Genomic DNA, 26,933 nt, shown 5'->3' with positions numbered 1-26,933 from the left:
TACCTTCTCAAACTTCCACTGAAATAACCTCAAACTATAAATTATTTATTTTAGGATAAGGATTTTGTGGTCTAAGAAGAAAAAAAAATAAATCTTAAAATGAGATGCTGTCATCCTGTTATTCTGAAACATTGATATATGCACCAGAGAAAAACAGACAGAATGAATTTAGGATGCAGTTTGCCTTGCCTCTTCGTGGTAGCAGATAAAGTCTTCCGGACAAAAAAAATAATCCCCAAACCCCCCCCGCCCCCAGCCCAAATCTCCCCCCTTGGCAGCTTGGTCCACGCCAACGTTCCTTGGTGCACTCGTGGGCTTTCCAGCAGCCACCTGACCGCGAGGAACGAGCAGCGCAGCGTTTCTAACGCGGGACATGGGGCACAGCTGGCGTTCCCCAGTGTGTCGGATGCCAACGCAACCCGCGGTCGCTGCAGCTCTCCTGCGCGCAGCGTCACTTTCCCGGCTGCTTGCGCACGTGGTGTTGCCGAAGCCCAAAACGCAACGGTACTGGCAAAGTGGGGGGGGGGAGAAAAAAATTACCCCGCATCACCCAAAGTCGACATTTCGCTTTGCTGCACGCTTGTTATTAAATCGACCACAAAGAATACCTTCATTTGAAAATAGAAAAATAAACACCCACACCCCCCCTTGACACACAGTGGTTAAACTGATGGAAGAATTCTTGGCCCCGTTTTCCTGAAATATGCAAAAAAATCATCTCTCTGCTGCTGTTTGTTTGGTTTTAACCACTGGTGATGTATTGAAAAATAAACTTACCTCTGCTCACTGCAATCCAGGATAAACTAATATTTTTTTAATGAATACATATATATATATTTATAACATTAAATGTAATTTGTTAAAGGACTGTACACCTATACATTCTTTCAATATTTCCCATAAACACATAAGAAAAACTTGATTAATATATTTTTTCTCCATTTTTAATAAGTTAAAAAACCCCCTTAAACTCAGTGAAATTTGAAGTTTACAGTAACGCTACGCTATTTAAACCGATGAACAGATATGTTAATGTCTATAAATAACTTTACAAATATACATGTTAAGGAACAATTTTTAAAACAAAACTGTGAAGATATAAAACAAACAAACAAGAAACTTTTCTTTCTCCCAGATCAGTATATCCTAGATTGCAATGCTCGTATTTTGAGACTCTCTCAGTACTGCTTTATGTTGCATTAGTATTATACATTCTTTTTTTTTCCTTAATATATTTATTTATATATATACAGGATATATTTATAGATATATACACAGATTCTCTGGAATAAACCTTTTTGATATAAGTTAAAGGCTCTTGCCTACAGGTACCCGTAACTTCTTTCTCCGAGTCGCTGCACGTAGATGGAGCCAAACCGCTGGCGTCGAGGGGTGGCGGGAGAGGCTGCTCCGCTCCCACTCACTCTCGGCAAGCAAAACTATGCAAACCCCCAGAAGCCAGATTTTTTTTTCCCTCCGAACGGCTGTTCCCAAAGGTCAGGATGTGGCTTGAGACACCATGTGGGCACCCAGGAGCCAGGTCCCCCGCTGCTCTGGGACGGGTGATGCTCTCCTCGCCGAGAACCCCCACGGCCGCTGCTGGGTCTCTGCCCGGCCCCGGGGTCTGCTCCCGCCTTGGCACAGCCCCATCGCCCCCAGCCCACGGCAAGGGCCAGCAGCCACCGAGCCTGGCCAAAGCGCCGCCATTTCAGATGACTCCACTGTCTCTTTTTATTTTTTATTTTTTTTCTTTCTCCATGATGATTTGCATTTTACTTATTTTTTTTTTTCTTCTTCCAAAAAGGATTCCTTCTATGTAGATGGGTAATACGATCATGAAGCTATAAAAACGACGACAACAAAAATATAGATATTTTTATAAATATATGAATCCCTGCAGGCAACGTGGCTTTTCAGCTCCACCAAAAAGGTTCATGTACAGATTGCATAAGCAAAGAATTTCTACATTCTTTACACTCTTTTTTTCTTTCCGTTTGTGGGTTTGTGTTTTTTTAAAAAGGAAGATTTTTTTTTTCCTCTTCTTCGTATTGCAGGCACAGAACGGCTACTCTGGCACTCGAAACACAAGCGCGGAGGCTGGAAGGTCAGCACCCCCCAGGTTCAACATTCTGCTTAGTTAAGAAAAAAAAAACCAAACAAAAAACACAAACAAAAAAAAGAATAAAAATAAACAAAGAAAAAAATCATATATGATAGATCATCTTGGCAAGAGATTAGTTCCTTCAGGCCAAACAGTGCTTCTTGACTTTTTATACAGCAAACGGGAAAAAAATCAACAACAAAAAAAAAGTGTTTTGTTTTGTTTTGTTTTTACCCTGAACAGCTCGACAACAACACAAATCTCCAGGCACGACCACGCAGTTCCACTGGAAGATCCTTCACTACGGTTCCGTCCTTGGCGCCCCACCCTCGCGCCTCTGTGGGCATGCTGCCTGCCTGTCCATCTGTCCGTCTGTCCGTCCGCCCGGGGTGTCCTCATGTCCGGATGACGCCATTGCAGGGGGGGTGCTTGGGCAGGCAGGGCTCATCGGGCAGCAGGTCATGTGCAAAGACCGAGTCATCCCCCGAGGAACAGGTGCTGTGGGTGTCCTGGCCGGCTGGCGAGTATTGCTCGAAGGGCACTGAGAGGTCCAGGTACTCCTGCCAGGACAACAGACCCATCAACACCAGGTGCCACCAGCCAGGGACCGAGCGACCCTTCCCTGCACCCACCCCACCACACTCACATCGGTGGACGTCACGGTGAGGACCCTGTCCAGGTCTTCCACCAGCTGCTTGAAGGTGGGCCGCTGCGAGGGGACCGCGTGCCAGCACTCCCGCATGATCATGTACCTTCACGAGAGAGGAGAGGGGACTGTCACCCATGGTGGGGCTAAGCCATGCCCACCCACCTGCAAACCCACCCCAAAATCGCCTGAGAGAACAGCTATGGCCAGTGCAACTTCAGCCATGGTGGCCTTGGCGTGTGGCCAGCTGGGGGGAAGAGGAGGCGGGTTTTGTGGAGCCACGCTCCTCATTACTGATCACCTCACACAAGTCCATGCTCTTGAAGTAGGAGGAGAAATCATCCTAAAAATGACACACCAGAGCTTCACCCCCAACTGCCACCCACCAAACGTTACATTATCAGCTGTGTTACGTTGCCTGGCAGTCATGGGCTGAGCCAAAACATGTCAGGGTGGATGAACCCACCCACCGCCAGCTCCACAATGGCACGGCGGGGATGTCCTGCTGGCCTGAACCATGGCCTGGGGTGGCATCTGGGCACTGAGGGAAGGAGGAGCTGGGTGAGGAGGTCACCCCCCAGCACACACTCACAAATCATGGGTGCAGTTTGCGGGTTTGTCCATCCGATGTCCTTCCTTCAAGAGTTTGAAGAGTTCCTCAACGGGAATTCCCGGGTACGGAGACCCTCCCAAAGTGAAGATCTCCCATAGTAGCACTCCAAAAGACCAGCTGGAAACCAAAGAAAGATCTTTAAAATTCAATGAGGTTTTTTTCCAAGCCCCCCACCATATCCCCTCCCTCCCGCTTGGCTTTATTTCTGTGCAGCCATGCATAGCTAACAAAGTCATCAATAGCATGACTAATTGCCTAGGCCATTTTTACTAGTTACTTGGAGATCTCTGCTGATCCAACTCAATAGCAAAGAAATCCCAGGCACCAAGTCTGAAATTGAAATGAGCATTTAATCAGATAGGTGACAGCCCATCTATTACCCCCAGCTCTTTGTTAGGTCTTCCACCAGCTCCACTGAATGGAACAAATCAAATTATTCATGCACAGCTTCACTGAATTGCAGGCTTGGAACCACAGGCCACTAATTGTGCAAGCTGATACCAAAACTTGCTTGTTACAACACTCATTTCACTGGCCAAGCTGGGAGAAAAATACCCCAACAAAAATCAGCACAGCACTAATGTTACATGCTCCACTCCCACAGCTGCGCTCTGGTTAAAAGTCCTCTTTTTCAAAAACATCTTTTGCCTTCTTCATTTTCTTTGTTAAAAACAGGGATTATCTGTCGCTGTTTCGCTTTCACGCACGCTTGCTCTCCCGTTGCCTAGCTTTGATTTATCTGTCATGCCCACTGCAGCATTACCTAAGCATGGAAACTATGGTTTAAGATCAATAAAAGCCAAAGTATGTGAAAAATACAGAAATAGAAAGATTCATTTGTGCAATTGCAAGTGGCGAGCCTCGGGGAGCAGGCAGGCTGGCTGCTGAGCTACTGTAAAAATGCCACTGCCAACGACATATTGAAATAAAAAAGCCGGTGCGCATGTAGAGCTACTTCAGCCCTTGCAAAATTCAGATGTGAAACAGATTTACACGTGAGGTGGGCTCTGCTGTTTGCTTACCGTGCAGAGGCACTAAAATGGACAAGGCAGGATTAATAAAAATAAAGGCAAATAAGCGAAGCGGCAAAATTAATCCCAGAATGTACTTGCTGAATATTCTCCAATCAACGCCAGTAACAGCAGACAGAATATTTCAAGCTCACCCCAGGTACTCAGCTGAAGCGTAACTGTCTGGGGCAAAGCACGGACGAAGCTGAGGGTAATTTTTTTTTGCATGGAGTTTTTTTTCCCACAAATTTTTTTGACTACGGGATGAATCTCCTCATCTATAAACCGGACAAGAAACACCCGCCTGCCTTCCAACAGTTTTGCAGCAGCAAACTAGAGATCCTCAGATGAAAGCAACTAGATAACAGTAAAATAAAACCACGTGTGCAAAGCTGCAGCTTGGAATAGGTTCCTGTGTTTTTGCATCTCCATGCAGCCCAGCGGTGACCGAGCCCTGCCCGTGCTTAGCAGTATGTTTGACTTTAATACACTATCGGTGCTGATTTCCCTGTCGCTTTGTTTTTTTAAAAAATACGGGTATGCTTACACATCGCTCTGGTGAGTATAGACTCGGTCAAACAAGGCTTCTGGAGCCATCCATTTCACAGGCAGCCGACCCTGTAATTAGGAAGACAATGGGAACATCCCATCAGCATATTCCCCCAGCCACAATGGCACCATCTGAATCTTCTTTTCTAATCCAGTTTGAAACATTTTCATTAACAACCACATCTGCCTTCCCGGTCACTGGGCAAAGCAGTAGTGGCCACATATAAACAGATTACAGCACTTGATCCCTGGATCTTCGCTGGCAATCTTTGCAGTAAATGCTCTCTGTAGAGGACTGTGTTTCACTGCCAAGGCAGGTTTAACATATCAGAGCATCTAAATCTTTGCATGGGAACAGCATCCCTCGCTCACGAATGCAGTGAGCTCTGCAGCACAGCATGGGACAACACTTTCTGTCTCTGGCTGGAAGACACAGTTTGACTCCGAGTCCAAACCCCGCTTAGGCTGAACTTGAGGGGAAACGTCCAAGATTGACTGCAAGGGCCACATCCTCAAAGAATCAAATCCTGATACTGCTGGAGGCTAAAGGAGAAGGCCTGATCCCAGGTTTCCAGGGGAACATTCTACATCAGGGTCATAAACACGGGCAGTCATACATGAGAAATAAAGACTAGATTAATCATAATTCTTTTGGGTTTTGCTTGGTCCCTGGAGGGAGTCAGAAAGGACTGTTTCATGTTTGAGGCATAATTTGGCCATGGGAGAGCTTTGTCCTGACCCACTGTCTCACTGGGGGTGACAACAGGGACAAGATGGGACACAGGCAGGATGCACCAACAGGATTATGGTCTCAGCTGTCCAACACAGCTCAAACAGGACAAATCCATCTGAATTAAAATTCCCAAGAATTTTTATTAATTTATGATTAAGAAATCCTGGCAATTAAGAAAGATTTCTGATATGATATTGGAAAGGATCAGTATGGGCATGGTGGGCTTTGTAGGATTGCCTGGACATTTAGAGCCCTTGCACTCACAAGGCCCTCAGATTCTGCAATACCCTCAACCTCTTCCACTGCCATCTCCACACTACAGTGTAGCCGTGGCTTTTTCTCAGGGCTCAACACCTGCTGCAGGGCTCTAAACCAAGACACAGGTCTTCTCTCCAGCCCTTTATTCCTAAATTCATCTCCACAGAAAATATAAATGGCTCCAGCACTCAGCCCTCAGCTGGGACCATCTTCTTGCTCTTGGTAGTGGAGACAAGAAGCTCAGTTGCAAACAGGAGAGAGAAACAAATGAAAGGCAGGCAGCTCCAGAAATACGCAAAGTGCCATTCCTCTGTCAAGGGCTCTGGTGGGACCAGAGGTTGCCTCCTTGGGACCTTTTTGAGCAGTAGTGGAGCAGACTGGAAGGGGCTCCATTCCCCTTGGGTAAAAAACTTGGTTTTTCTTAGTTTAGTGCCTGCTTGGCAGAGCTGGGACATCTCAACCTGCTGCTAGCACCAGCAGTATCTGTCAGGAAGAAAACAGACGGTGGGTGGACTCTGGGACCAGCCTATCTACAGCCCCTCAATAGGTGAGGCCACCAGCAGATTTCTTCCTTCTAAGCCCCAGAGAGGCAAGGGCCACTTGCTGCAGGGATGGCCGAATTCCCTGACAGAAGGAGAGCTGCATGTGCTTGGCAGCTCTGTACTTACATTGGTGGTTTTCTTGTAATAGTCGATGTTGTGAACGTCTCTAGCGAGGCCAAAATCGGCTATTTTCATCACATTATCTTCAGTGACTAACACGTTCCTGGCTGCCAAGTCGCGATGAATGCACTGTGAAAGGTGAGCAAGTCAATAAATAAGGGCTTGTTAGCTGCTCGCGCCTGGAACCAACGGCACCGTGTGGTTTATGAGCTGCCGTTTCATTGACTCCCAAGCTCATAAAGCTGTGGGCACTGCTTAACTCCTCGCTTTCTGTGTCACTGCCTCATCATGCATGCTCGGTGGGAGCCACCTCTTAGCAACACCTAATCGGCAGCCTCGGCGCTGACACGGCCACGCGTCTTTTCTCTCCAAAGGAGATGCACAGAGGAGCAAGCCAACCCTCCTCTTCTGTGGGCGCTTACTGGGATGTGAAGCTGTCTTTCTGCCCTGTTTCCTCCAAGAAGAGGAGTGCGGGCTGATGTTTGAAGGCAAATCAAGACATCTCCAATACATCCGAAATAGCTGTTAGCTGACAAAGAAGCCTGCGCTGTGCAGAGGGGGAGTTTAAAGCCACCACGAACCATCCGCCCTGAACTGCGGTGACAGCATGAACACATCTGCCATCTGACACTGAGCTCGCTCTTGCCGCAGTGCTCCCTGCCTCCAAACAGAGGTCACGCCGGCTGGTGCACAGCTTCCTGAACCCAAAGCCTGATTCTCCACTTGCTGATGTCAGGGTAGATCAGGACTAATCCCAGGGTACGATGTAAGCAAACGCAGCAGCCGGCTCAACGCCAGCAAAGAGCTCCCCAGGGAGCATTCTGGGCACGGGCCAAATCCACCGCCATCGCCGAGCCGGTGACAGCCGCAAACACACAACTGTACCCAGGATCTCAAGCTTCCTCGTAGGTGTTCTGCATCTTAGCGATCTCAGAAGGGAGATCAGGGGCACAGGGGTGCACACAGCTCCTGACTGTTGTCTAAAGTAACGTCTCCCACTGTGGAAGCTCACAACTGGGTGTGACGCTCACCCTGACCACTGCTGCTCGAGGCTCAGGATCGCACATCTGAAAGCCAGTCACCTCTCCGAGTGGTGCAGGTTGAATTGCCGAGGAACTGCACCAAGCTCTGGGTTGCTTGTGTTTTTGTATGCGTTTTGGGGATGCTAACGGGGCTGCAGGTGACAGCGAGGGCTGTGCAGCTGTATGGTTCACGGATGCAGCCGGCATATGGGAGCTACTGCATACGGCTGAAGCCTTCTGCAAAAACCCCAAGATGCTTCATACTGAAAAATCTGGTCTCTAAAGGGAGAAGCCTGCAACGCTTTGTCTGAGTTGGCCTATGCACATGCAAGCACCGCACGCCTTTGAACACACAGGTCTGGCCAACGCTTCTACCAAACGAGGTTTCTCAACTCACTTTCTGAGATGCCAAGTACTCCATGCCCCGGGCCACCTGGTAGGCGCAGGAAACCAGGTCTTTAAATGTCAACTGCTCCTCCGGCAGCTTGCAGGTGTCGAAGGAATAGTCCATGCCAGGTGGGCGACGTGCCCTGAGGTATTCCCGCAAGTTCCCCTTCGATGCGTATTCCACCAACACGTAGAGCGGTCCTGCAAGAAAGAGCACCGTCAGCATCCAGCGGAAGAACAGCTGACCACTGAAATCTCATCTGGGACATTTTGGGCGGCCAATGAGTAATTACTCAGCAGGGACAGCCAAACCTGAGCCTCCCATCGCCCTGCGAGCACTGGGCTGCTTTGCTACGTACCGTCCTGCGTGCAGGCACCGAGGAGGTTAATGATGTTTTTGTGCTTCCCAATCATTTTCATCATTTCCATCTCAGAGACCAGGTCAGAAAGGTCCTTATCTGTGGCATCATCTGGAAAAAGCAAGAGAGGAAAGCAAAAAAATGTCAGGAAGAAAATAAGTGTTTTGTGAAGTAGTTAATAGAACTGCTGCTTAGCTATGTGGGGCTTTGATAGGGGAACAGTACTCAAAATATGGCATTGTTTGTTTTTATTCTACTTTGGGAAGAAGATCAAAATAAAAACAAAAAATGCTATCTCAGAAAAAGAGAATATTTGTTCAAGAAGAAAAACCAAATAGATGGAGAGAAATGTTCATATGGAAATCAATAAAACCTTTCCTCTTCTCTTTCATCCTGATAAGTTCTAAAGAAAAAAAGTTGGTTTTGGTACCTGACACCATTTTCTATTTCTGATTGTTTCCCTCCCTCATTTCCAGGGGCAAAGTGCTAAGGATGGGGGAAAGTCAGAGCTGAGAGAGGGACCAGAGGAAGGAATGTATTTTTTGCATGGAAAGCTGTCATTTTTCTACAAAAGTAGAAAAACTCCCTCACATTTTCTATAAATGTAGAAAAATGGGGGAAAACCTCCCCAGATGAATGCTTTGGTTTGGAAAGATGGAAATGTTCCCGCTTCCAAAAACAACTTCAGAATGGGCTGAAAGAAATGTAAATTAAAAGAACTCTTTTATGATGAGGAATATTATTTTTTTAAAGATGTCACCCCGTGTAACCTCAAACCCGCGCTGCTCACTGCTGGAGCATCTGCCCTGCTCGCTCCAGCTGAACTCCTCAGGGTGATTTTGTCTGTGCGTCGGCCGTGGTTACTGTGCACGGAGGAAGGATGAGAAACAGAGACTCATCCAAACATGCCCAGTGCTCCCACATTTTTGGTCCCCCTCTGAGGAGTTTGGGATCGAGTTCCTTCACTGAAGAAGCTCCTCAGGAAGGAGTTCGTCCGTGGCATTTCTTCAAATTCCACCTGACCTCGTTGCATACACTTTTGCTAGAACAGGCAGCGCTGGTTATGGGAGGAGTAAGAAGTGGGCTGATTCACAGAGTTGGCTACAAGTGAAGGGAGTTCCCCTTCCTCTCAGGGATGCTATTACCCCTTGGCAGAGAACGGGGTTAATTCCCATTCCCTCTTCCTGATGGGATTTGCACTTTTACATGTTCTGCAAGGAGACAGCCCTCACCCCCAGGCTACGTGGGTGAAGGGGAAGAAAGGCTGTTCTTGCTTTCTTCTGCTGTATCTGTTTGTATAAAAGACTTAAAAGAGAGGGAAATCCCAGCACAATATGCTGTTCTGCCCTCGTGGACTCCCCATACCTTTTAACATCTTGACAGCAACCGTGATGGCCTTGTTTGGCTTGTCCTTATCAATCCCAATCGCTTCTGCCATCACCACCTGGCCAAAACACCCCTCGCCAAGCGGCTTCCCCAAGGTCAGGCTGGAGAGAGGAACAAGCAGGTGCATTAGTGGGTACCGGGGTGGTGACGCTCCCGGCAGGCACAGGGACCCCAACCCACGGGTTGACTGACCGAGAGCGTGCCAATTCCCACTTGGGATCAGGAGGCAGTTCCAGCTCGGAGACGTTGGCCAGCATCGGCCCGTCACTGGAGGAGAGACGCGTGATCCGGACCAGGGGCGTGTTGGAATTCATGGAAGAGTTGGACTCCAGCGACACCTGCTTGGGTAGAGCAAATGAAGTGTTATTGCCAACTGTATTCCTAGGGAAGGCAGTGCCCGAGATGGATCACTGAAAGGGTTTGAGCTAACTTTCCCACTGACAGCTTTCTGGTAAGTTCTGAATGGGAAACCCCCACCTCCAGATCTCCCCCCATCCCTGCAGAAGTCCACTGATCTAGGCACCTGTGGTCAGGCTTTTAGCTGGCGGAAAGCAGGGACAGGTCAGCCAGGGCCCTCGAGCAGGCAGGAGGTATAACCCGTTCAGTTGCTCTGAGAGCATCTCCATAGCACGTACGGGCTATGGAGTGACTTCTCCTGTTGTGGCCCTGTCAATGCCCACCACGAGCTTGCAGCCAAAGCTGTGAAATCCGTATCCTTCACTACGTGGTTATACACGGTGACTTTTGCTCCTGCCCCTCTGCAATTACACATGGCAGAGCATCTCTAATTGCAAGGAGAAAGAGGATCCTCTTCCACCTCCATGAGAACTGGTTCAAATCACCAGTGACTCCCTGCGAAAGCAGGACCGAGCACAATTAAATGTTCTCTTGCTCCCCAAATCCCCCCGCTCCACCAGGGAGCCTGGACTGAACTGTTTCCCTGCAAAATGTGCTTTCTGTGGCCTCCACGTCTGCACTGCCAGCCCCTCTTGGACAAGGGCGACAGAAACGTGGCTGCTTGGGAGCTGCTCATGAACCAGAGTCAGCTGCCACCAGCTGCTGCTCCACTGGAACGGAAACGAATAAAAAAGCGTTAAACTCCTAGACTGCAGCCAACTTATGTCCCCCTTGGGCAATGTTCTTCTGGTAGAGCTTCTCACCTAGAGGGAAAATTTCAAGGTGGGGGCAGGGGGAGAGGGATGACCATAGGGGGGAATAGGAATCTTGTATCTACTTTCTGTTACCTGTCTCTTGAGTGGAAATTTGGAGACTTTCTGTACAGTGGGGGTGTTCATGGCTTTTTTGTTTGGCATTTTCATCCTGCAGATAATCACAATGACCAGCACCAGGATGAAGAGAACAAAGCCAGTGCCGTAACTGAGAATGCCAGCGTACACCGAGCCCGAATCATCCATTTCCATGAGCTCCTCCGCTGCGGGGTGACAAGAGACGGCAGTCAGGACAGGGCGGGCAGCTGCCCGCACACAACTACACACACGCAGCACAAGGAATTTGGGGAGGACTTGCTCATCTACACCAGTTTTCTGAGTGACTTCAGTGAGGAGACTCTCCTAGGCCAGTGGTTTTCCCCCTGTGGCTGTAGCTAAAGCATTAGTTCAGTTTGACTTTTTGGGGGTAATTTTATTGCCCTTTGATACGACCCCGGGGTTTGGATGAGCCTTCAGCCCACAGGTTGAAAACCACTGCTCTAGGTTGAAGGTGTCTTCGCGTGTCTGTGCTGTCCCTCTGACCCAGATCGTGCTTTCCCCGCACACCCACACCACATAGCTGGATGCCTCGGATGTGCAAAGGCTGCAGGACTGGGGTTTGCTGCACTTTGCTGACTCGGCTTCCCCAGCAATGATTGCCACTGGACCGGTGCCTGCCCTGAGGGACCAAGGGACTCAAAGAGCACCCAAGAGTAAGGCATCACACAGGGAAAACGCCTCATGAGAGCAATCTGCATAATTATTTCATGGAAACTCAGTTATGCTGGGAAGAGGCTGTACGGTCTGGCCTGGAGAGGTGGCTGAGCCGGAAGGCTGATGGCACGAGCCCGTCAGCAATGGCTACCTGCTAGCAAGACATTTTTTGGGGGACCAGAAATGCTCAGCTGTGATTCATCCCTTGTTCCTTTCAGGACAGGCACGTAGACCAGAGGAAGGGGCCACGGTGGGACTGGTTTTCTGTCCCCCAAAGGCATGCTGGCGTCAGAGGAACAGTCACCCATGGGAAACTTTATAATGAAGTCATGCCGGCACGGTTAGCTCGCCAACGGCTCGTGTACATCACTGCTGCCCCAAAGCAGTGTCTTCGGCAAGCAGTGGGAGCTTTCCCCTGGCAGCAGCAGGCTCCGTGTCCGGTCTTCGGTGGCTGTGACCAGGGGGACATGGGGAAAGGGCTGTCGGTGACACTGGGGGCTGCACCAGCCTCTGTGCCAGCAGTGCAGGGCCTGATCCTGCCAAGCAGCCATCTTCTTCTGCGGGGAAGGGCTACCAGATCTCTCGGGATCAGGCACTACGGTCAGTGCCGCAGCTCTGCTGCCCTGGCTCACGCCATCTCGCTCTCTGCTCCATGTCTCTCCTCTCGTAACGTGGGCAGGGGCTTACAAGCAGAGGTTCCCCAGACGGGCCGTACACTGCACCTTCTCTGTGGGCAGCGCTTGGGGGCCTGCTGCTGCACAGACGGATGTCCCGCACTGCATCCGACTTCAATATAAAGTTCCACTTCAAGTTTTTTGCTGATTTTTCCCTGTTTATTCTTTGCTTAAATAAGAGGTGTGAGTTCAGACATTGTAAAAATAGCACAACAGTTGGATGAGACAGTATCAGGAGATTCTCAAAATAACAGAGACATTAGTCTTCTAACCAAAGGAAATGATTTCTCATCCAGAGGATGGCAGAAGCAGAAACAGGATCAGATCAGCTATTTTAGAGCTGGCAAATAAACAGAGAAAAGACCAGCAGATCCCACCGGCAGCAGGGCTGGGCGGGAAGGAAACCCTCTTGAGCCCCAGTAAAAGTGATTACATCCAAATCACCCGCACAGACAAAGTCAGCATTAGAAATGCCAAAGTTTCCAGTTCCTAAACACATGCCGAGAAGGATGTGCTGCAAGATGGACCCAAATGTGGTCTACAACTGGGTGAGCCAGTGGGGTGTGTAGGATTTTGGGTGCCCTTTCAGTAGGGGTCTACTGAATATACTCCAGGTCTGTTCTTGCACCATCTATCTGCAAGGTACAGCACCTATGAGATTCAACATGAATATTGCTTGTGCTTTCCTGGACCTTGCCCACGCCTCCCCCACAGCCAGAGGCAGATTCTGCAGGTGAAGGGACAGCACAGCCTTGTCCCCCTCTTTGGGACTGCAGACCCCTCTGTTGCATATTCTATGTTGGCTTCATTGTGAATGAGATCTTTGCACATGAAAGAACCACCAAATTGAGGTCACTCTGGCCTTGGGTTTCAAGCCCACTGCAGCTTTCAGCAATCCCAGCTGGAGCAGGCAGCGTGCAATGCCCCTGGGAGCCAGGACTCCTGGGCTCTCTCTACAGATGACTCTCCTCAACCTTCTGTTTGAGATGACTGCTATCTTGGCCTGGTCATCCGTGAAGCGGAAATAATGCTACAGGCAGGGAAGGGTGCACTCCCACCAACCACTTATGAATCTAATTTTAGGTTAAGATGTGAGGTTAGACAGAATTGTTCCTTCACAAGATGATCTACAGTCCATGTCCAATTTAGGTGCCCTGGATCGTCTGATGGGAAGGTTTCCTTCTCCCAGCGGCAGTGTAAGAAGACAGAAAATCCTAATTTTGGCACTTAACAGTCTCCTGACAAAGAGGCTGTGAACTCCTCCTTGTTATCTAGATCAGAAAAAGATACTGGGCATTTTGTTTCATTACTGCAAAAATCAGTTAGATCTTGAGACACGATGCAAAAAGTGTCAGCTGTGAATATGCAACAGAGGTCTTCTGCTGTGTGGATTTACCACCGGCACAGCAAATCCCAGAGGAGAGCCCTGCACGGACAACGTGCCCTCTTCCAAGCAAGGGGCAGTCTGCAGGAACTTGGCATTTCTAAAGCAAAACCTCAAGGCACCCTGGAGAGGGAAAGAGGCCAGCACAGAAGGAAATACCTGGTAGCACCGTCAGCCAAGCAGAGTGATGTGAGAACCCAATAGAATTCCCTGCGAGACAAGTATATTCCCCAGCATCCTCAAAAGTAACATTTCGCAAGTACAGAATCTCTAGCTCCTTATCCGTTGTGTTAACACCTGCCGTCTACAGGGAAAAAAAACACACACATATAGAAAGAGGGAAAACAGAGAATAAGCCACATTCCCAGCAAGTGTGAGGACACCACAGCCAAATTTCAAAAGCAGATTAAGGTGGGTTGTTTTTTTTTTTCAATGGCCCATCTTCCACATTTATTTATTCATTCCCCTCTGCAACCTGTAGTCAAAAGCAAAAAAAAGTTCCCTTCACCAGGTTCTTACTCTGTCCCACTAAAGAAGCATGCAAGCAAAAGCATCCAAACGAAAAATTGCCCCCACAATATGACTGACATTGGGTTAGTAGGGTGAGTACAGGGAGGGAAAAGAAAGGTGGTAAAAAGAGGAGAGGAAAGACAGAAAGGAGAAAGGAGGGGAGATGTAGTGGGGAAAGACTCAAGTGCTGATCAGGGGAGCATACAAACATTTTGATTCATTAGTTCATTGAAAAATGCAGAATTTTAGAATTGTTTAGAATGGTTTCAGAGTGGGCATCTCGAAGCCGTGCGTTCATTTCACAGCCCTCGATGCTGTAATGTAACTCTGGCCGATTACAAGAAGGTACCTGTACGGAACTTTCCTGCAGCGGCGCTGAGCAACACAGCAGCCAAACTCTCCTGGCTGGAGTCACATCCCTGCTCTCCATTTAACATGTTTGCTTACAGGAGCCAATGTTGATATTTATTTCTCCATTACTTCTCCAAGGGACAGAAATCTGTGTACTGGTTATATCGGTTTTACCAGTGAAAATCTTGAAACAGCTTGGTTTTCCCGAGCTTTGAACGTCACAGGTCATTAACATGCAATTCTGTTATCAGCACTCAATTGTAAGGAAAGGAAAGGAATAAAAGCTTGAAGGGTTGATACCAAAATTTGACAGTCGTTTTATTGTGGGAATTTTTCCATGGCAATTGCTGTATAGGCGTTACATTCTCGTAATAAAAAATTAGCAAGAAAATAAGATAAAGCCATTCAGCGTCAGTTGACAGGGTATAATACAAAATGAATAGCAATTTTAATCACTAGCTTCTTAAAAATGTTATAGCTCATTCTTGCAGTTGCCAGGGCCTTGGGACAGAGTCTGTGGTTTACCTGGTTTTGGTTTGCGAATGTGGAGCCAAAATGGCTTTTCGGCTATGCCTACGAAATTGTTGGCTCTACACAGATATTCTCCTTCATCTTGTTCTGTCACATTGAACAGATTTAGGTTAGCATCGGCTTCAGCGTTTTTACTGATCCAAGACTGCAGGAATAGACAGAAACCTGAACTTCAGTAAACCAAACAATACCTCCATTGCACCCACATTAGCTAGGATTGACTGTTCACCGCTATTTTCTTTTCGGCTGTGGCAACATCCCCAGCTCACCCTGCGGTGAGAGACCTAACCCGGGACCTGGGCGAAGAGGAGGAGTCGCGTTTGGCCCCCAGACCACGTGCAAGTGAACTCCTTTCCCTTCCCTAGAGGCACACATGCGATTCCTTTTTTAAAACAGACCAGTTTCCCGCTTCTCCATCTGAGAGCAGTCAAAGGCTCGATGGTTTCTTAACAACTCTGCAGACAGGAGCACCAGAGAAAGGGCTTAAGCAGAGATTTGTGTTTGCAAACCAGCTCAGCAAATACTGTTTTAATTATCAGATTCCAAAATAGAATTTGGAAACAAAATATAAGCAGTGGCGGTCTGAAACTCGCTGCTGACTTTGCCTTTCAGAAATTAGCTGTAATTTTTTCCACTGCTTAGAGGAGTCTCTTCTTTACTAAATAAAGTGGTGCATATAAATCAAACAAACTTCAGATTCTTAAGCAGGGTTTCATTTCTCTTCTTCCATGCTGCCACAACAGCATAGCAGTTTGTTCCCTAAACAGTTGTTTTTATTTTGGTTGAAAACGCACAACTGTTTTGGGTGGCCTCAGAAGCAGCATAGGGAAAGTCTAGAAAAAAATAATCAGCTTCAGTTCTGGAAATGAAAAAAAAACCAATTGGTCTTCCCATTTTTTGGTCTTAACGCTCTCTCCATCCCAGTCTCAGGGCCTGGTTCTGCCACTTTGACTTGCAGCCCATCAAACTCAACAGGGCTGCCAGATCTGACAGGTTGTTAGGAACTGAACCCAGAGATGGCATCAGAGAGGAGCCCCAGTGTCCATGGCTGATGACAAGCACCATCAGTTTTGACCTGATCTCATCTCTCAGGCTTACGTGCTGGCAAGTTTGTCTGCCCTGACTAGTGGGGAAACGTGCCTGCCTGCTGTTGCTGCCTTGTTTATAATTAAACCGGGCATGTTTCAATGCAGAACACACAATTTAGCCTTTGACAAAGCTTGGCACAGTGTTGCCAGCCCCCACTCCGTAACTGGAATGCATTTAGTGCTCTTCTGCAAAGAAAAAGGGGTTTCCTTTGATCACAAATTAGCCCAGGCTTTCAGGAACCAATGCAGGTGACGGCCTGGTTTTGTCAGGCTGCTTAAAAAAATGGGTTGAAAGTACGGCATTCAATTTATCCATCTGGACCAGGGTGAGTTTTGCCCTCCCTCCATTTAGATGTGAGGGGGGAATTTCATGTGCTGGGCACCTCTCCTTAACCCTCCGAGGCAGACCGGGATACCGCCCATATACGAACTGCCCCATAGCAGCTCCTACACTCCACAAAATCTCCTGAAGGCAGGAGGGAAGGGCAGGCTGATAAAAAAGCCTTATCTCGCTGCAGGCTGCACAGCACCGGGCAGGAGAGAGCGTTTCTGCAGCAGCTGTGGACAGGGAAGGGCTGGTACCAGCACCCTGCTCCAGCGGCGCGGCCACGGTGCTGGGTCACAGCAGCAGCACTGCATGGCACGAGGGGAAGGAGGCCACAAAGCCAGCGGACTGGCCCCAAGATGACAGTGACATCAGTTTATCAGATCTTTATTTTTAAAAAACAAGCACACACACGTTAAAAGAAAAAAAAAAAGGCAAAGCTGGGCCTGCACAGCTCCACGGAGGCCCAGTACTGGCACACAAAAGATGCATCCCAAAATGGAAATGCTCCGTGCCCCAGCGCTGATGCCGGCATTAATACAATTCAAAGCATTCCTGATTAACCAGAAGTAGTAAATAGACGTGTGCTGGTCCTATTCAGCAAAAAAATAAAACCAAACAAAACTTGTGCTTTCAAACGCCTGCCTGTGCTCCCCTTCGAGGAATGCGGAGCCTTTGCCGTCCACAGAAGAGAAGGTATTTGGCAATTCTAATTACCTAGCCACCCCGGTGCCGCTCCAACTTAATTTTAAAACACTATTTATACAGACTATTTATATGTTCTTTGCCACAGCAAAATGGGAGCTTGTGCTTGTGACACAAGGCACTGTTCACAGCGGCTCTGCAAACTTCCAAAAGGTAGCACTTTATCCCACGGGGACCACACACGGAGCTCGGAGACTATACTAGATGGCATGTGACACAGCCAGCTATTCAGAGCGTGTTACTGGGCTGTGAAACCAGGGGGAAATTCAAATATGCATAATTCAAACACATTTGGAGAGACAGTGAGAAAATAAAAAGTTTTATCAACTTGCAAGAAGCGTGTGTTGCCAATCCTGAAGAACTGTCTCCAGCCATTTCTTCCAACCAATCTGTTATTTCAATCTGTGTAATTATTTCCAGGGTCTCTGGCTTTTATTATCATGTATCTGGCTGCGTTACAGTTTTGTAGATGCCATCTGATAAGTGGGGCTTTTTTAAAACTTCATACAAAGAGAAGAAGGGTGGGTGCAGCAGGATGTGCACAGGGAATGTCCATGCACAGGACAACCTCAGCCTGAAACAGCAGGGACAAAATCTGCTTTCAGCTACAACTGCAGGGCCAGAAAATCTCCATTTGGCCCTATATACATTAACAAACACCAACACAGGATGCCTTTAAATATTAAAAGAAAAAAAAAAGTCTTTTAGAAGTCCAATGTGCTTTTCACTCTCTATTCTCCGCTTTTTGTATTTGCATCAGTTCAGGGGCTTTGTTCCGGCTGTAGTCTGGAAGTTCCCTTTCAAGAAAGCATTTTAGGAAAGCAAAGCCTTACTGAGTGAGTTTTTGCTCAGTCAAAAATAAGGCTTTTCTGAGCATGGATAATAGCAATGCTCACAAACATTAGTGGCTGGAACAAGACTATCTTGGCTCTCAGGTGCTGGTAGTTCAGCATTATTTAGTACGTGCACGCTGCAGTGTGTTTACTAGGAAAAGGAAAGAATGTGTTTTAGTTGGGAGCCTTTTATTTTAACAAGCCCCAAAAATACCTCTATTGAAGCTGTAAAAAAAGGTTATTTTTACAGTTTTAGGTCAAATGCAATCTGACAGCTTCTCGTTTATTATGCTGCATTTCTCACAGTTGCCTCAGCTCTTACAACTACTTTGCTTATCTGTGCCACTACAGTAGTTGTGTTATCTCTGGCAAACAGAAGAGTGTGGAACATCGACTTTAGGACATTTTTGCTGTACCCCTTCCAAAAAGTAGAGTATTCCACTGTGCCGGCTTAAAGGAAAGAACAATCCCAACAGCTGTCCTTGGCTTATTCTCGTGACTTTTTTCTTATGGACACAAAACAATTACAGAAAATGAGACCTCAAGATCCAAAAATCCAATGTAAGTAATGATTACCCTTCTAGGAACTGTGGCATTGAACATATGCTGTTGGTAGTTTCTGGTTCGCATTGCACCGCTAATCTAGGGCTTATTTATAAACACGTAAATAAAGTTCATGGCTTCCATTGATGGCAAGCAGCTTTACTCAGTGCTGATCTCTCTTGCCATGCGTATGGCAGTGGGTTTCTCTGAGGAGCATACCCACAATGTAGCTGCCATCTCTGTAACACCAAGACCAAGAGAGAGGAAGGACTCTGCAGCACGTGAGAAGAACGAGCGCGTACCAACCTTCAGCACCGTGACATAGGGTGTTCCATCGGGTCCATATTTGCTGCCGTTGACTTCCACGTGTTTCAGCCACTGGATGTGGGGCTGGGCATCGCTGTAGACCTTGCAGTGAAACTCCACATTGCTCCCTACCACCACGGTCTGGTTGGCAGGGAGCCCTGCCTGTAGGATTGGTCGGTGGGGTGACCTTTCTGAAAAACAGAGAAGAGAAGCAAATCCTAATTTACCCATCCTTCCTACAGCAAGGATTCTCCTCTGAACCCTTCACCTCCTGGCTTTTCAGCAGAAAGCGTGCAGACTGGAATTGTCCCCCCCTTGGGTGCCCTGGTCACCACTCTACCCAGTGCTTCTCAAGCCAAACAGAGAAGAACCACTTGGGAATGGAGGAGGCATCTTCTCAGCCCTGCCCTTCCTTCTGGCCCCTCTGTAGACCAGCTAAGTAATTTACTGATCACAGATCTGAGGCCGAAATGTTGGCCAAAAGGAAGCTTGTTGTTGATTTCAGAAGATGCATGATTCAGTTCTTTAGGAAAGAAACCAAGCTCCTGCTTCCCATATCCCATCATGCGCCTGTTCAGCATCACCACAGAGCAGCTGTAGAGAGAAAACGGTGAAATCTCACCTAATACGTCAAGCTGGTACGTGTGCCTAATATTGCCATATTTGTTCTCCACGACACAGGTGTAATTTCCTCGGTCTGACGGCACAACACTCTCCATCACCAAGCTCCACTGTTGGTGTCGCAACTAGAACAAGAAATCAAGCCTGTGGTCAAGTGCCATCATCACCAGACCATTCAAATCAGTGAACAATCAGTGAACTTCTACCCACTTGGCCAGCACGAACGGACCCCAGAGTAGGCCTGAACATCACAAGGACCCATTTCAAGGGTCATTAAAGGCTTAATGTGAAAGGGAATTAAGACCAATGCATGAACAGTGCAACACAATGTAACACTCTGAGATTGCAACAGGGACTTGTAGATGCTTCCATAACAACAACAATAATGAAACCAGCTGACAGCTGAATGTGGCACCTCTCATCAGAATAACACCTTCAGAAGGCATCAGCTAAGGTAACTGATCTGCTGATCCCCTCTGCCAAACCACTCTGGTCCAGAGACTCCGTCAGCTCAAAATGTCATACTCTCAGCTGCAGATCTTCACCAACTGCTACACGTAACCCATAAAATGACTAGAAACAATAAAGATCTTACTCCTTCCCCTATCTGTAACATATTTTAAAGATGAGTGCTATGAAGGCAACAGGGCATGGCACATGTCTGAACATAAATGGGTGTCTAGAGCTGAGTTCGTCCCCTAAAGTCCCTGTAATGAACAGGAGAAAACACGCCTGGCCTCAAGTCTGGCCCCTAGGATGCCTGGTTAGCCCCTCTCGTCTGTCACCCAGTTTCACACTGGTTGGTTTTCTGGATGTGGCTCATGTCCAGAGTTGTTGGTTGTTCAGTAGTAGAAGGGAAAGCACAACCCATGTCTCCACCCTGACCTGCTGCCCTGTGCCCCCAGCTAGAACGTTTGTTTCTAATGCGTATAAAGGAAATAATGCATATGGAAAGCAAATCTTGAATTAATATATAAAGCAACCAACACTAACAGAGATGAGTTCAGGATGCATAGTGTATGAAAGCTCTCCAAATCTCTGGATATTAATTTGATGCCTTCTGCCGCCCAGAGCAGAACATTTAACTTTATTAAACATTTTGAAGGTGACTCCAAGGACACAAAAGCAGGAGCTTACAATAACACTCTACTACAGAATGTCAAGGGCTGATCGAAAAAACAAGGGCATAATTGCTCCTGGAGGTTTCTTGCTGCAGCAGGTGAACTCAAATATGAAGTCATTTAACCTCTCTTGCTACACTTAAATTGCATCCACATGCTTTCCTTTAAAGGGCCAAGTTGCAATTAAAGCCCAAATTTTGCAAAGAGAAGGTTTAAAGTCATAGGACTAGACAGCCTAGTTGCACGATAAGCAAGCAAAAGCCATTTTAACAACGCCCCTTGCTTTGCAGATCTCCGTGTGCCCGGCAATAGCACTGCTGAGCACCCCCCTTTTCAGAGGCCACTGAATACAGCATTTTCTTTCATTTCAGGTTATAGGTAATAGGAGGCTGTGGCTAAACCGTCTGTACAGAAATCTCGGTCATTTCAGATCTCTGGCCGGATCCGACTGCACCCTCTGCTCACCCAGGACACACAGGGAGCTCAGTGCAGACCCACCCTTACACCTTCTGTAAAGCAGCATCCCAGTCGCTGCAGCTCTGGAACAGCATGGCACTTCCAGGGTAAGAGACGAGCCGAGAACGGGGAGCCTGGACCCCGAGCTCACAGCTGAACATACCAGACTATCGAGGAAGTTTCAGAGCAAATTTGTGGCTGCTCAGTGGCTCATTTCCATACTGGCTTCTCTGGGAGCTGTGTCTAAAGACTTCTTTTAATCCACTTCTCAGCATTGCAAAGCATTTGCTTCTGGAACCCCTAGAAGCTACTCCAAGGAAATGGGGCTCCAGATACATGGATGAGTCCCTAGTCTGACCTGTATTATAAACTCAGGTCCAAACTAGGTGTTTTACTCAAGATGTACTTTCAAAGACACTTTCGTAGTACTTTCAAATAACTTCTTTTTGTTGAGTTTGTGATGGGGACTTTGGACTCTGAACAGAGACGTGAACCTGGGAGGCACAAACTCACGGGGGCAGAACATGTTTGGAAGCAATAAGATTTTTTTTTTTTCAGGTTGAGACTAGTGTCTGGATTTAAAGGATAATAAAAAGTGGTGTTCCTAAGCTAGGACAGTCGCAGTACTCGGTAGAACACCAGAAACATGAAGTGACTTAGTGCAGGCACTAACCAAGCCGGTGAGATACTGGAAATCCCTCTGGTTTATTTGGTGTTGTCATTCTTGGCTCCTTGTGAAACAAACATTTGCAGACACACTTGGAACCTCAGTCCGTGTTTGCCAGACTGGTATGCAGTCAGTGCAATGGTCTGGGGAAGGGATAATCCTCTACCTCCCCGCCCCCTCCGTCTTCCCTTCTAGGGTCATTTAACACACACAGGCTTACGATATTACAGATTCCAACACGGATTTAACCATTAATGCTCTTTGGGAAATTTCATATGATAAGTCATATGAATTTCTTCTCTCTACCAGTTAAGGATGAACTGTAACAGAACTAGGTTAGCCTGGACTTCATGTTTTCAACACTTGCCCTTCTGTCTTGCAGACTTTACACCAGGCAATCACATGGGATCTAAATGCCATTCGCAAGAGGCAGAAGTGGAAGAGTGGTCAGCTTTCATCTGCTGACAACAGACCTTTCACAATCAACGTTTAAACTCTTCCACACGCTGAAAACAAATGAGAACATTCCCCAGCTCAAGGATTTCTGGGTTCAGACCAGTTCTCGAGATGGAGTAAGCTAACCAAACTCTGCCAGATCTGGATCTTGTCCATTCTTTTCAAGCTGCCTAATCCTGTTATGAAGCTAAGCTGTAACAGGGAATTTAAATCTTAAATACATGAGATACTGAGCAGGTTTTCAAACTCCTTCTCGTTCAGATCTCTGATATCCATCAGTATATTTATCCTGGATGAGATTTACATTAGACTACTTACATTTAACCACGGCTCAAGGGCAAAAGCGAGTGAATAAGGGAAGGAAAATTACAGAGAGAGAAAGATGTCTTTATATCAAGAAAGGGACAAAGAACTACACCTAGACAGATAGAGAGCTTAAACCAATCTTGCTGTAATTGGTCTGACATTGCCTTCAACAGCTCTTTAAGCACCGGCTTGTTGCTGGAAGGTGCCCCTAGAGGAAGAAAGCACAGCGATGCCAAAGACTCACTACCGCGTTGCAGAGGATGAAACGTGTCAATTTAAACTCAAGGATAGATTAAAACCACTGGGGAGTGGGTAGGGGAATTGCTTTCAGCTTCAGATTTTATTCTGCAAGCATAATTTAGTGCAGCTGATGTCACATAGTTTTGTAAAAAGCCGCTCGAACGGCGCACGCAAGCCTGAAACACTTCATGATGATCCTTACAGCCTGCAATTAGTAAAAGATGCTTGCACTCTGTGAATGTCATCTGCTGAAAGGCTGTTTACCCACAGGAGTTGCTTCCTCGCTTCTTTTCTCTCCTTAACTTTTCAGAAGATCTAAACCTGATCCTCAGGCTCGTCCAGGCTGGAGCAGGGACAGGGCTGCGGAGGGAGCTTCAAAGGCTTCACTGGAGCAATCACAAAAGTCTCTTTCAGGAACGGGTCTGAGCTAACAGGAAAGAAACAGCCCAAAACTGCGGGGAGGGAAGACTTCTTTGAATCCTTTTCTGCTTTCTGGAGCCCGGCACTCTTTGCATGCCTAGCCCTCTTCCTAAGCGCGACAGATGTGGTAGGCATCAGCACCGAGCCATTCAGCGGACTGATGAAGGTGTCTTCCTAAAAAGCACCCTTCTCTCCGTAGCAGTAGCTCAGGGATACACCAGGGCGGGCAGAGTGCAAGGAAAAATCACTGCTCAGGAGTCTTTCCTGCTACGCTGATTTTGTTATAATCAGCTGCTGCCAGTTCTACTCTCCCCAGATAAAACCAGGAAGGAGTCTGACTCAAGAGGACAAAGTAATAACGACAAAATAATCAGAGCAGAGCTTATTTTCCTGTTAAAATCCTGCCACAATTCGTCACATACAGTAGCACAGAAACTTCTGGCTAATTAAAACACTGGAGTGCAGTGGGGGTTTGCATCCCTTAGCTCTCTCTGGCTCAAGCCAGAACATTTTCCAGAACACCTTCTGGTAGACAGGAAGGAGGGAGAAGAAAGCAGCCAAGGAGCAGATGCTATTACTCTGTCTACAAGGCAACCCAACATCTGACCAAGGGTCAGTGATTTATACCACAAGAATGTTAATGGCCACCAGCACGACGGTCCAGCTCTTTGGTGAGGTCCTTCCTGCACCTTCAAAGGCTGCTGAGTTCATTTTCCTTGAAAGCTGCGAGTAGCTACGGCTCAGTCTAACACGTCTGAACGCACCGGGCTGATCTCCAGAAATTAGAACAGAAGTTTCTGCTCCTGCTTTCTCATTGCTGTCCACAACGCAACCATAAACCCAGCCTCATTTTTACCTAGTTCCTGAATGACCAGTATAGACAAACCCATAGGGACTTAGCCCTCAATCCCAAGGGACAGCAGCCCTTTTTAACACTTTGGTGTCGAGCAACTGCTAAGGCTGTGAGAAACACCCCCATTCCCCAGTAGCTGGGACCATGCTCTTCCACGTACCAATGGTAATCACTGTGAAACACAATTTTCTACAGTTGGTAGAAAACTCCTGATAAAAACAGAGATCCAAATCAAGGCCTTACCTTGATGCCCCCAATCCTATGCTCTCCTTTGAACTCCTTGCCGTTTTTCAGCCAGTAGATGGAAGGAGTTGGGTTTCCACCCGCCGGACATCGGAAGCGAACGGTGTTGGCGGCGGGAACTGCCAGTAGCTTCTTCTCCATCTTATCTGGCCGGGTCCAGAAGGGGACACCTGAGAAAGGACAGACCAAATTGAACAGGCCTGTTTCTGCCGCGGAGGGTATCAGCTGGTGAGCAGATGCATTTGAGGAGGCTTTGGCGTGCCGAATGACAGTTAAATTGCTACCTGCTGCAGTTAAGACAAATGACACAGAAATGCTTTCCAGCTAAATGACTCTCATAGACGTAGACAGGGTGTTTGCATTTTCAGTTTGTGATGAAAGGTTCATGACCAGGTTCTTGTCTTGGTAATGCCAGTATAAATCTAGAGTAGCTGCTTTTAAATCAACAGAGAGAGTTATCCCAGACCAGGATGAGAATCTGGCCTCAGCGTGTAAAAAGATACAGATGTACCTTCGGGACAATAGTAGCCAAGAAGCGTGAACAGCAGAAAGATGTTGGAACTCTAAAAAATGTCGATGGGCCAGCAAGGGAGCAGAGAAAAAGTGTTAGCTGAGTGTACTGGAAAATTTTGCTTCTCAGTGAGCACAAAAGTAGTGTAGCCTCCTTAAGGGAAGGAAAAGAAAAAAAGCCAGTGCCAAACTGGTTTATCATGTTTATGTTCTTTAAGTACAAGTGATTTCAGTTTTAAAGATTCATGTTACCTTTGAACAGGGATAAGTTTTAAAACACCAGTGTTAGCATGAGATACTTTTTATAATCTGCCTCAAGTACAGCAATGTGTCTTGGCTGTGTTACAGACATTACATATTAACTCCAAATTAAGGCAGCAGCAGCAAACTCATTATACTAGGAAGAAAGGCAGAGAAAGTTTTTTAAAAAAGCCTCCCAAGCTTTCATTTCTGCTTAAGGAAACACTGCAGAGCTGCACATGGGGTGCGTCCACCACCACGTTGGGGGCCACATCCAGCCCTCCAGCTCCGTGCTTCACACCGAGGCCAAAGGGAGATGGGGACAGATGGCGTTCGGGCTGCAAAATAGCCCAGAGGAGGCCAAGGAATGTAACTGGCATCTCCTCCAGATGGGAAGGAAGCATCCACTGACAGAGTACCCAAACCCACCGGTCGCAGAGACCTGTGTCCTTCTGGTCAAGACAAGCTGAAGGTGCTGGTCCTTCAAGAACTGCCTTGGAGAATATGATGGCTGCCAAAGCTGTCAGGAAAGCATCGCTGCTGGCCTCTCCCGCACTGGTGACAATGCTCAGAAACATCACCCAGCATCACAGCCCCACCTAAGTGCTACTCTGAAGCCTCTGTAACCCCTTCCCCTTAATGACAAGGGTGTATAAAGTTTTCTCTCTCGTTGCATCCCTCTGAGATGCACCCGAGCATCTCCCTTTCTCCAGTGCTCCCTAAAGTACTTAGCCCCAACATGTTTGGCTCCACAAGACTCATCCCATTGCAATTCCAGGTAAGTCAGTGATGACCCCAACTTGGTCTAAGTTCCCAGCATCCCCCATGCTGGCTCCCTGCTGCATTTCAGATCCAAGGATTTTAAAGGCAAGGTCATATAGCTCAGCCAAGGCAATCCACGCACCCACTGCTGTCTAGCACCTGCTAACACTCTCCTCATGCTCCCCTCTCCCCATGACTCCTTATGAAGGCCACCTGGCCATGAGGAACAGCATGTCAGGAGCTACATCCAGCAAGCTCTCTGTTTGCTGGAGAGAGACCCACTGGGCACATTGCTCTCGTGTCTCATCTGCTTTCACACCTCTGCAGCCGGAAGGCTGGATGTAGGTGCCTCAGTAACGCCGTCCCAGGGAGGGAAATCCAGTACTGAGGGCTTGCGTCTGCCCTCAGACTGCCTTGCACAACAAGCTGCGATGCCTATCAGAGTCAGCTCCACGTATCAGAGGGATCTGGTGCTCACCTATGCTGCGTGCACCTCATTTTTCAAACAACGAAACTGCTTAAGGCCCTTTTCTTCCTGGGATGGCAACAGAGCAGGAGTACGGCTGGCACAAACAAAAGCAAAAGGAGGAATTCCCGTGCTCCTGCAAAATCCTGGCTATAGCAAACTTCAATGTGAACACACAGCACATCCAGGAGAGGCCTCAAATGCTACACAGAACACGGGCTAAAGCGGGACACCACGTAACCATCTACCTTCCCATACCTAAGCTTAGAAAAATGGTGAAGAACTGGACAAAAAAGGGGGGAATATTGCAAAAATTGTTAGAAGAGTGAGGTGCAACCTCAGGAAGAGCAGGTCTTGATGGTGAAGGAAGATGCTGCTATCGCATGCATTGGGAAGGGCAGAGACCAAGCAAAGGCTGGGCGAAAGCCCAGGCAGCAGCAGATGGGTGAATCTGGAGGAGGACAGCTGGGGTGGTGGTGGGAAGGCTGAAGAGGAGGGAGCTGCAGAAACCATGTTGGGAGACATCTGGTCCTTGGTTTCCGAAGCACGGGCTATTTTCTGGCTGAACGCTTCCTTTTGGCAAGGCACCCGGAATTCCTGGGGACTTTACAGGAGGCTACAGGGGAGAGTTCAGGACAAGGCCAGGCATGGATGGAAAAGTCCCAGTTTACCAC

General features: G+C 47.6%; 1 protein-coding gene across 6 annotated transcripts in view; it reads right to left on the bottom strand.

Moving 5' to 3' along the window:
* Positions 1–256: 256 nt before the first annotated feature.
* The window catches only part of FGFR3 (fibroblast growth factor receptor 3), a 56,836-nt gene continuing 30,159 nt past the window's right edge, over positions 257–26,933 (bottom strand). The window contains exons 5-18 of one of the 6 annotated variants that reach the window (XM_075420365.1): positions 24,282–24,451; positions 19,521–19,644; positions 18,899–19,089; positions 15,093–15,243; positions 10,965–11,158; positions 9,919–10,064; positions 9,706–9,827; positions 8,341–8,451; positions 7,992–8,182; positions 6,579–6,701; positions 4,918–4,988; positions 3,340–3,477; positions 2,748–2,853; positions 257–2,661 (exon numbers count right to left, since the gene is read on the bottom strand). In XM_075420365.1, coding sequence (XP_075276480.1) covers positions 2,497–2,661; positions 2,748–2,853; positions 3,340–3,477; positions 4,918–4,988; positions 6,579–6,701; positions 7,992–8,182; positions 8,341–8,451; positions 9,706–9,827; positions 9,919–10,064; positions 10,965–11,158; positions 15,093–15,243; positions 18,899–19,089; positions 19,521–19,644; positions 24,282–24,451 — 2,003 coding nt within the window. In that variant the 3' untranslated portion in view covers positions 257–2,496. Of the gene's footprint in view, positions 2,662–2,747; positions 2,854–3,339; positions 3,478–4,917; positions 4,989–6,578; positions 6,702–7,991; positions 8,183–8,340; positions 8,452–9,705; positions 9,828–9,918; positions 10,068–10,964; positions 11,159–13,865; positions 14,011–15,092; positions 15,244–18,898; positions 19,090–19,520; positions 19,645–24,281; positions 24,452–26,933 lie in introns of all 6 variants that reach the window. The other 5 variants (XM_075420366.1, XM_075420368.1, XM_075420367.1 and 2 more) reach the window with 5 other exon arrangements.

The sequence above is a fragment of the Opisthocomus hoazin genome, chromosome 5, assembly GCF_030867145.1.
Source record: "Opisthocomus hoazin isolate bOpiHoa1 chromosome 5, bOpiHoa1.hap1, whole genome shotgun sequence".
Classification (NCBI taxonomy): Eukaryota; Metazoa; Chordata; class Aves; order Opisthocomiformes; family Opisthocomidae; genus Opisthocomus; species Opisthocomus hoazin.
The sequence above is the reverse complement of the archived record's forward strand: the minus strand, read 5'-3'. Positions and strand labels throughout refer to the sequence as shown.